At 38.1% G+C, this 10,234-nt stretch overlaps 1 protein-coding gene across 1 annotated transcript; it reads right to left on the bottom strand.

Annotated features, from left to right (window-relative positions):
* Positions 1-5,740: 5,740 nt before the first annotated feature.
* On the bottom strand, positions 5,741-10,021 carry alphaCOP (coatomer subunit alpha). Its single transcript, XM_073981092.1, has 2 exons — positions 8,851-10,021; positions 5,741-8,785 (listed from the first exon to the last, which is right to left on the bottom strand). Exons 1-2 carry the CDS (start codon positions 9,794-9,796, stop codon positions 6,036-6,038), a joined length of 3,696 nt encoding a protein of 1,231 aa, XP_073837193.1. The 5' UTR covers positions 9,797-10,021; the 3' UTR covers positions 5,741-6,035.
* Between the last annotated feature and the right edge of the window lie 213 nt (positions 10,022-10,234).

The raw sequence follows: 10,234 nt of genomic DNA, 5'->3' as shown, positions 1-10,234 counted from the left end.
CCCAATTTGCATGTAGGTTCTGTCGTAATATTCTCGCTTGTATTTACTACAGTCGCTGATACTTGAGTTAACTCCCTTGCCGTGGCACACTCATATGCCTCTGCAAAACTCTTTGGTTGCTTGGCAATAATCTCGTCACAAATATTGCGAGATTCAACCCCGAATATCATTTGCTCTATCAGCATCCTATCCAGGAATGCCCCATACTCACACGATGCCGCTGCTTGCTTCAAGCGCAATGAAAAATTTGCCAAGTCGATGGTCAGACTAGCAAGGTTTCTTGAAACCAATTTCGTTAAAGTTTCTTTTCAAGTTTCGTTAGTGTCCACACACGTTAACGTGAAATTTAAGATTTTTTTCGTGTCCCTTTATTTTACTATTCGCATTTGTTGTGTTTCTCATACCAAAAAACAAAGCAAACATATATAAATAAACTAAACAACAACACAAAATAATTAACATTAATAATTTAATTAATAGTAATAGCTAAATCTCGTCTATTTCATTAATGAAATGTTTTTGTTAAATCTTTTTATGCTTGTTTCGTTGTTAACGTTGGCTTGAGAAAATCACAATGAAAGAAAATGGAAGAAAAAATCTTGCAACGAACAACAAGAAGAGGCAACACAACAAACACAGAAAACCATGTACATGGGTTTCACTACTTCATACCCCTCGCCTATAAACTTGACGTCGCCATGTTGAAATCGTGCTAGTCTGACCATCGACCAAAGACTCCCCCACGTCCTGGCGTATCTGTCGAAATCTAAAACTTTCCGCATAAATATTTCTCCTTCCGTCGAAATGATTGATCAGTGTTGTTTTGATTTCTTCGTATTTCATTTCTTCCGGCTTCTTGGGACTAATTAGAATTTTGAGAGCTGTATTTAGCTCGAAATAGTCTCTAACTGTTGAGCCAACTGCGCTTTTGTATTCGCTTATTGCAAAACGTGGTGGTCTCGTTGCATTTATGTCGTCTGACGTCACAGACTGCGGCCGCGATGTTTGCACCGCCTCCGTCAAGCCCCCGGCACATACGATACGTTGTGCGACGCGTTGCGCGTTGAAAACAACAACCACATGCAAAATGTGTAAGTGATGCCAAGTTTGTTCTTGAAGTTTTCATGTGGTTGTTGTAACACAACGCTCAACGCGCCGTATGTGCCGAGGCCTTCACAGCCGTACGAATTGCATCCGCCAATGAAGCAAAAACTGCATTCATCTGCTCCTGGTTCATAATGTCTGTCCACTTCTGACACCAATATTGTATACTTAAAGTCTGGAGTTTTAATTTAATTCAGTTTATTATTATTTCATTAAGAAGGATTGCGATGTACAAGTTGCAAGAGTAAACTTAGAACTAACTAGTAAAAAATAAAGAATGTAAAAAGAGAATAGAGTTGCCATCTGACAGATAAAATAAAAGTGATGTCAATATCGAAATTACATATATAACACTCCTACTCTGCATTTTATACAACCCCAAGTGCTTCAGCATCCAAAAGGTTTTTTATGTTGCCTCCCCATCACTAGTACAGCTTTCGACATGGACTCCAACTCCACTCCATTAGTCCCGGTCCACACTAGCGTGAATTTCATTAAAAAATTTCATTAAATTAAGCGTTCTTAAGTCCTTGGTTACACTAGATGGTTTCATTGAAACAAATGCATGAAATCCAGGGTTCCTAGGTCGATTTACATACTAGAGTAAAATCGTGAAGTTGCTGTAGTGAAGAACTCGATTTAAGAATCCCTAAAAGTTCCAATGAAACCACTCTAGTGTGACCTTCGACTAAATCGAATTCCCCACTACAGGAATTTTATGATTTTACTCTTGCTCTGTTCCTTTACGTGCCTGAGGTTACCATAATAGCATACAATTTATATGATAGCAGTTTACCACTTTTACCATTTTCTGCCACTGTTACCATTTTTAAAAGTAAAGGAACAGACCATCTACTATGGAAGTCGATCTAGAGACGCATGATTTCATGCAATTTTTTCAATGAAATCACTCTAGTGTGGAACGGGACGTACCGCAAAAATGTCGAAGTGTCAAAAACATTATAGTGCGTTTACATTGTACAGAATTTAATATATTGTTAAATTGTCAGTTCCATACGTTGAATAAATCCTCATAAAGAAGATTAACAAGTTTTAAAAGTCAATTCCCTTAGACTATGTTTACATTTACGAAGTCCACTCGATTTCATCTGTCAATTCCTTTCTGTATACGTCAAATGAAAACTCATCTGAAATCGATTGGATTTCATTTGATGTTTGAGTAATGGAATTGGATTTCGTAAATGTAAACATAAGCACTGTTCCTTTACGTGCAAGAATCTTCAAGTTTCACCACTTTTTACTCGCAAAGCGTTCCTTTACTTCATACACCATACAATTCATATGGGAGCAGTTTACAACTTTTGCTACTTTTGCCGGTTTTACCACTTTCAAAAGTAAAGGAACAGACCAATAGTTTTAGAGCTTTTTGTCGGATTAAAGCTGAAAACACATACAACGTTTGAGTAAAGTTTTGTGTCGTTTTGGCCGTTTTTACACTGTTGGGCATGACGCCGAAAAACAAAGACATAAATACAACAAGATAAGACATTTCTTTTGCTATCATTCTTCAGTGAATGGCTTTTGAATTTAACATAATGTTATGTTACGATATGGTGATATAACATTTTTTTCTTTTATACATTTTTACGTATTTAACCGAATTTACCGATCCAATTGACATGGAATTATTTTTGAATACATCCTTGAATATATAAATTTCGTTTCTGATACCATTACATGAAATGTTCCTCCTTGGTTGCGATTTTGAATTAACTGCAACCTGTTAAGGGTAATGTTTCTATACATAGTTTCGTAAACATTTTTTTGTTGCATGCATTTTGTCAGGTCTTTATTACTTTATGTCTTTGCGAAAAATTCAAATTCATTTGAAATATATGCCGGCAAACACATCAACGCCGGACTTTGATGTCGGCGTCGCCCTGTTGTTGTTGTTTTTTTGTCGACGCCCAACGCAAAACTTTACTGAAACGTTGTATGTGCTTTCAGCTTAACAGTTTTTATGGGGATTTATTTGACGTATACACAATCGAAGTTGAAACCGAGTGGGTTTATTAAATCCGGTTGTATGTAAACGTGTGGCCCTGTGTTTCACCTAGGAATCTGGATATTAATAATAATATGTAAAAGTACTATTAACCTAAACAGGATATTACCTTGACAAACGGTGTATTAAACGCAATTTACACTTGAATTTAAAACATGTGTTTTGTGAGTTTACTTCATTTATTTGACAGATATTGTATGGAATTGACAACTTAAATGATGCATGTTTTATAAAACATGTTAAATGTAAAATTGTGCATTCTACGCATGGTACAATTACCAAGGTAAAAGCGTCAGCCCAGCTAATCGAATTTAAAACGTCAAAAAACTAGGAATTCGCCATGAAAAATCTAAACAAAGACCATATGCCTATTCCAGAAACTGCAAGAAAAAAAATAATAATAGTACTGGAACAGACCACATATGATTATGCGTTTATGCGTTTTGATAGATCAAATAAATTTGCCGAGAAGTTCATATGCCAAGGCGAATTGTTTTGTTTTTGGCCTTGTTTACAAATTTTGACATTTTACATTACAAAAGAAGTTGCTTTTTTGTAGCAATGCGCCGATGCATCTACCTTGTTAATTGTGCCATGATTCTACGTGTTTACGCCGACGCCATTATATGAACGAGTGAACGCAGTTATAAAATCATTCAATCTGGCATGTCTTTCCGCCGTTATTAGCGGTTTTGAGCTTTAATTTTTCTATTCGACTGATCAACAAAATTGTTTATTCACATTGTATTGTTTAAATTGTGCCGTCGCGAATCATAATTTTACAAAATTTATTTTTTGGCAGTGTTTTTTAATCGTATAATGGCAAATTGAAACGGGATATAAAATTTTCCATCCATCGCTTTCGTGAGGAAATAATGTGTTGCATTTAAACTTGTGTTGTCGTGCATGATCGTGAATATAGCATTTTGTATGTCCGGTTCAACGTCATGTTTTTCGGTTGCGCCTGTTTATCCAATCGTCGTCCGTTTTCCTTTAAATTCTGACATTTTCGATACCAATGACAAATGTGTTCGTTGTGGTATGAAAATTAAGGTTGGGACGATTTTTAAAACAAATTTTTCTTACAGGATAATTATTTAAGGCTTAAATGTCGTTTAGGGGCACCTCTCGGATCGGGCTGAAATTTTTACAGTAGATAGTTTGGTCGGCCGGCTCCAAATATCCATTAGGCTTCTTGATAACTCAGAGTGTGTGCATTTGCGCAAATCCAAAGGAATCTGTACAAGGAAATTTAATTCATTGTCAAATTGAAAGTTCCAGACTTTTCCAGATGTATCGGCTTTGGACTACAAGAACTTTACCATGTAACCCACATTGCCTTTGTTGTCTTTTGACACAATAAGATAAAATCAGGTGTATTTACGGAGCTTTGAAAGTTCACATCATGTACGTCGGCAAAAAAAGATCTATCGCTGCAAATAGAACACAAAGACCTGCCAAAAGTAGACATGACAAAGACATCCTGTAGGGGCCGTAAACTGGACTTGTTCCACATATAACCTTGGCCCAGAGTTGTACCTATTCAATAATTCTTTTTGCGAATATAAAATCATCTTTCAACTTCCATATATCCCAGATAAGTTTATGATGGTCATAGTCGAGATTCGCGATACCTATGTGAATGGTAGCTGCAATATTTATACCTGCATGCGTGCGTAAGTATATAAATTCAAAAATGTGTGTATATGTATTGATATCAATTAATTCTCCTTCTTTTAATTTACAGATGCACAATAATTTACAACATTTAACAAAGGTTTGTAACTAATTTGTAAATCTATATATTTTGAAATTTTATTGTGCAATTCTATAGTTTCATCAGCCTGTAGTTAGTCTAAGGGGTAGTTTACACTATATGTAAATGTCATATGACATGAAATTTTCCATCATTTTATAGTCGCTAATATGTGCAATATTGAGGATTTTCCTTACGCCATTTACTTTGTGCGACCACACCAGCAAAATTGTAATAAAATTACGTCTCCACAATGCCTGCGTGGGTAGATATGGAATGTTTTTATTTCGTGTCATATGACATTGATAGATAGTGTAAACTACCTCTAAGACCGACTTGTTCGAAAATACAGGTTACAATGATCAATTTGTATTGAAACAAATTTATCTAGGGCTTTAATTTTATGGTATGAAAAAGGGTTTATTTAATTTTTAGTTACTTTCCTTGTAGTACGTTTAGATATTGTATTGATAATTCCATTGCGTTCACGCCGAAAAAATGATTTTTCGTTGTAAAAATTGCTTTAATGAAGTTTCCCGTACTCAAAGGGTCGGCATTTTGAGAATTTTTCTAAAAATGACGTATATTTGTAGATGGGGGAAATTCCGCTTTTCCCATCTCATCTCTCCTAGAAATAAAAATCCTAATTTTGAATCCGACATTAATATCTAAGGGCTAGAATTAGTTGTTATAAATGATTCTGGACTGTGATTGCACTCCTTGGCCTAGTAAGACTCCTATCATTTCTGTTTGTGGACCTAACGAATATTTGCTCTTTCTGTACTAATTTTTTTCATCCATCAAAACTGATCAATTCTAGAGTTGAAAACCAACAAATAAATGAAACTAATGTATTTCGTGTTTATATGTTTTTATTATGAAATGTATTTTTGTATTACGTCGTGATATAAACCTTACAGGTTTCATCCTTGTTATCAATCGGCAATAATAGAATTAAAATAGAATGTCTTTCGAAAGTTAGGGCATTTTCGGTTTTGTGTAATACAAAAATTAAAACATTTTATTTTGGCAAATTTAAAAATTTTCCATTTAACGACTTAAAACAGAAATATATGTTTGTATGTATGTGTAAATTGCAATATTAAATACTATGGTCTTCTTGTAGGCATTTTCATGAAATGAGATAATTTATCGGAATTGCAAATTTGATATCCGCAAACCAATACAGTCCTTGCCAATTTCACTCACTTCACACACGCTACACAATTTACCCTTATATTGTGGATCATAGTAGGCTCCGCAGAAGGGACAGCTGGTGTCTGGCTTGCCACGATACAATGGTTTATAGCTAATGCCACAAATATTAAATGGATTGAATTCTTCGTATTGCAATTGATGTTCGTCGACGGGATTGACTTCACAGGCCTGTAAGATCTTGCGCACTTGTTGGGCCACCTCAGGACGTGGTCCCAATTCTAATAAACGGCGGGCAAATGATGCTGCTGTCTTGTAATTTTTCAATTTGAAGAACATATTTAAAGCTGTACGTAGAGTGAGAATTTGATGGACAGGTTGTAGCTTGCAGTGGGTAAAGTAGGCAGCCATTTCACAAAGGCGCTTCTGTTCTTCCAATGTAGATTTGGGCAAACCTTTGCGGGCAGTTTCCATCTTCAAGCCAAGAATGTATTCGGTGCAGATTTTCAATAGCTGTTGAGCCTCAGCTATATCTTGTTTGGTATCGACTACCAATAGGGGAATGCTTATTAGGATTGAATGGAATTTCTCGACGGCCTCAGAGAATTTGCCGCCAGTAGTCAATTGATAGCCAGCCTGTAAACGTTGCACCAAGTCATTCAGCTTGATACCCAAAGCAGGACGTTGTTGTTTCGCATTGTTTTCATTGGTGTTACGCAGAGGATAGGCACATAGAGATGCCAAATTTGGCATGCCAGTAAAACTGGTTGATGCACATGCATAATTCTGCATAAATAAAGGCTTAAATGGTTGGAAATTCACAATACCCAATTGCTCGTGGAGCAGGCGGAAGGCAGATTCAAATGAACCAGCCTTAATATGATCCAATACCAAGGGTGAATTATTTGCCCAGTGTTGTGGGGCTGAGAGACCTCTGTTGGGTGCAGCATAGTAACCACTATCCAAAGCAGATGCCTTAATTTTCGATGCCAGCTCTTCGGGAACAACCAAATCATCATCACCAACATCCCAGCCAGCACCCTCGTCGGCGCCACCTTCAATACCCTCTTCACCAATGGCATCATGCATTTCTTCGTCTCCATCCTCGTCTAGACCCAAATCAGCATCAGCTCCCCAACCATCACCAGCACCCACATCAAGAGCGGCATCAGCATTAACATTCAAAGCTTGTCGGGCAGTTGCACTTGTGCCCGCACGTGTCAACATGGCTCCCTCGAAGAAGCCCTTGGACACACTTAACAAAGGCCAATTGGTTTCCACTTGTTGAATCGGTACAGGTGGTCTCAACAAAGTAGCTTTGTGGTTCACTTCAGGCAAAGGATTACCCTCCTGGGTAATGGATTCAGCCAAATTGGCAGCATGCTCATCCAAACCATGGGTAGCTGCTGTCAAATAGGCCAAAGACATTTGACCACAATTCTTCAAGATATTTACACGTTCCTTGACATCACCCAACACCAATGCTCCCTGGTACTGAGCCGAAACATCTTTGCGAATTTCAGCAATTTTGTTCATCTTCTTTAGCTTTTCCAAGTTACCGGTGATAAGATAAAGGAAACTCAATTTGTCAAAGTTCTTTGTACGCTGATAACACATTTCCACAATTTGATGGTTGCCTTGCAACAGTGCGGCTTGACCCAAACGATCCCAACAATCCTTATCATCCAAAGCCTTGGCAGCTTCTAAAGCAATTTCAATGTTGCCACATTCCAAAGCCAAGCCGAAACGGGTCTTTTCATCTTTGACAAAGTGTAAAGCAACCTCTGGATATCCCTTCTGTTGCAAGTAGGCAATAATACTCTGGCCAACTAAACGGGCGTTACGCACCATGTGCAAGACTTCATCGTATTTACGATTGATCAAGGCCAGTTTGAATTTATATTCAGTAGGATCAATATGCAAGACGCGAGTGCGGCATTCACGATCCAAGCAGAACACCTGATTACCCTTTACGCGAGTCAAATAAATTGGTAAATCCAAGGTTCTAATAATACCATGATCACCATTGGTAATGGCATACTTGATGTGATTGCTGGTGGTGTAAATAAACACTCCAGAATCGTCCCAAGCTCCGGACTTAACGCGGCAATTTTCTTGTATGGTACAGAGATACTGCAAACGTCTATCGCAAATAGTGACCGAGTGTTTGCACAACAAAGCCACCAAGGACATATCGGGGGACCAGACAACATAACGGCACTTGGGTAGTTTAATGCATCCCACAGATACAAGACGCTGTACCTCATACAATGTCACATATTCAGGATCACGAATAAGCAACATACCTGTGCCGGCATAGAATATCTCTTCACAGAATGTGGGAATCTTTTTGGTTACTTCATTCTTAAAGTTCTTGATGACAAGTTGCTGATTACGGTCGAGAACAGCAAAACGATTGCGGGCCACCCAAATTGCAGTGATACCCGATGAACGTTTGCTGTCATTTTCACTTTGAGATTCGGCATCCTTGGGTATTTGGCACAAGTCATATGTGCTGTTCTCCAAATTGTTGGTGCGTGTACACAAAAGAACGGCATTCAATGCGGGGTTATAGGACATGCTGTGCACTGGAGACTTGCCGCCGCCACGTAATTGCATAACCACTGTATCCTTGGTGGTGGTAAAGTCAAGTTTACGCAAGAAACGGTCCTTGACATAGTACAAGATATTGCCATGCACAGCATAGGCAGGACGTTCACGTTCCAATTTGAAAACAACCATACCTGCAAGAAGAACAGAAGTATATGAAAATATGTTAAACATTTGAAGTATTTTATTAACAACTCACCTCCATCATGACCAGCAGCAAACAGGTTCAAGGAAGGATGGGCAGTTAAAATCCAGAAGCGTTCACCATCTCGTCTAAATGTATACAAGCATTGACGTTTTGTCATATCCCAAACACGAATGCTGCGATCTTCACCGTTCGATATGATAAGGTCTTGACGTGGATGGAACAATACACAAGAAACATTGTTGTAATGGCCACGGCAGGTATCCACCTCCCAGGCTTTATATTCATTCATACGCCACAATTTCACCAAACGATCATCAGCACCCGATACAATAAGCGGTAATGTGGGATGGAAACTAGCCCAGTTTACACCACGATCATGACCCTCCAGAACATGTTTAACTACAGCATCGGCCTGGCCAAATAGATCTGTTGCTCCTGGATGACCCTTTAAGTGTTCATCCAATCCACCAGGTCCTGGAGCCACATTCTTCTTCCGCAATCCGGAAATATCCCAGACACGTACCGTTTGATCCAACGAAGCTGAAACAATTTGATCTTCTGTTGGATGGAACTGGGCACACATCACATAATGATTGTGTCCAGTCAATACACAAATACAATTACGTGATTGCCAATTCCAAATGCGAATTGTTTGATCATCGGAGGCACTCAAAATCCATGGGTATTCATGATGGAATGCTACTGTACGCACATAATCCAAATGAGCCAACAATGTAAATATACAACGTCTCTGTTTGTAGTTCCACACCTTAATCTTGTAATCGTCGCCACCGGATACGAACAGTGGCATCTGTTGGTGAAAAGCTACGCTGCGAACTGGACCATCGTGCTCGTCAAACTTTTCCAACAACGTGTGCATACGATAATCCCATAGCTGGATTACACCACTATGTAAACTTGCCAAGATCCATGGCCGTTTTGGATGAAACGACAGGCCTTTTACTCGTGCCGACTTCGACTCGAAATTTGTCAACATTTTGTGTGTTTGTGGCAATCTGTCTTCTTATTTTTATTTATTATTGTGTTTTTCTTTAAATTAATTCCACGTTGGCTACTGGAACATGTATTTTTCTTATAAATTTTTTCTTAATTTTCCTTCTTCACATAAAACTATCTGCCACAAATTCTTACACGTCATTTACTTTTGATAGTGGCAGTGTTACCATATTGCTCATGTTGTTTTGACATCTATCATTTGTACAATTGGGGCGAAAAGTTTTCGTCGTACAAAAGAAAAAAGTAAAAAATACTTGAACACTTTTAGGGAATAAGGTTATACCCACCAGAAAAAACTTGACGAGAATTCCCACTATTAGCTCTGTTCCTTTACGTTCAAGACAGGGGGTAAGTCCAATTTACACCTAAAAGGTTTTATAAAACATGCGCCATTTTTCAATTCCATAGACGGGTATGT

Source organism: Musca autumnalis, unplaced genomic scaffold (assembly GCF_047663935.1).
Source record: "Musca autumnalis isolate F117 unplaced genomic scaffold, ASM4766393v1 scaffold_4, whole genome shotgun sequence".
NCBI lineage: Eukaryota > Metazoa > Arthropoda > Insecta > Diptera > Muscidae > Musca > Musca autumnalis.
This window is presented reverse-complemented; position numbering and strand designations above follow the sequence as displayed.

Coding starts and splice junctions, on each gene's coding strand:
- alphaCOP (XM_073981092.1), bottom strand. CDS start 9,796: ATGTTGACAAATTTCGAGTCGAAGTCGGCACGAGTAAAAGGCCTGTCG. Junction 8,786..8,850: donor TGCTGCTGGTCATGATGGAG/GTGAGTTGTTAA, acceptor TTCTTCTTGCAG/GTATGGTTGTTTTCAAATTG.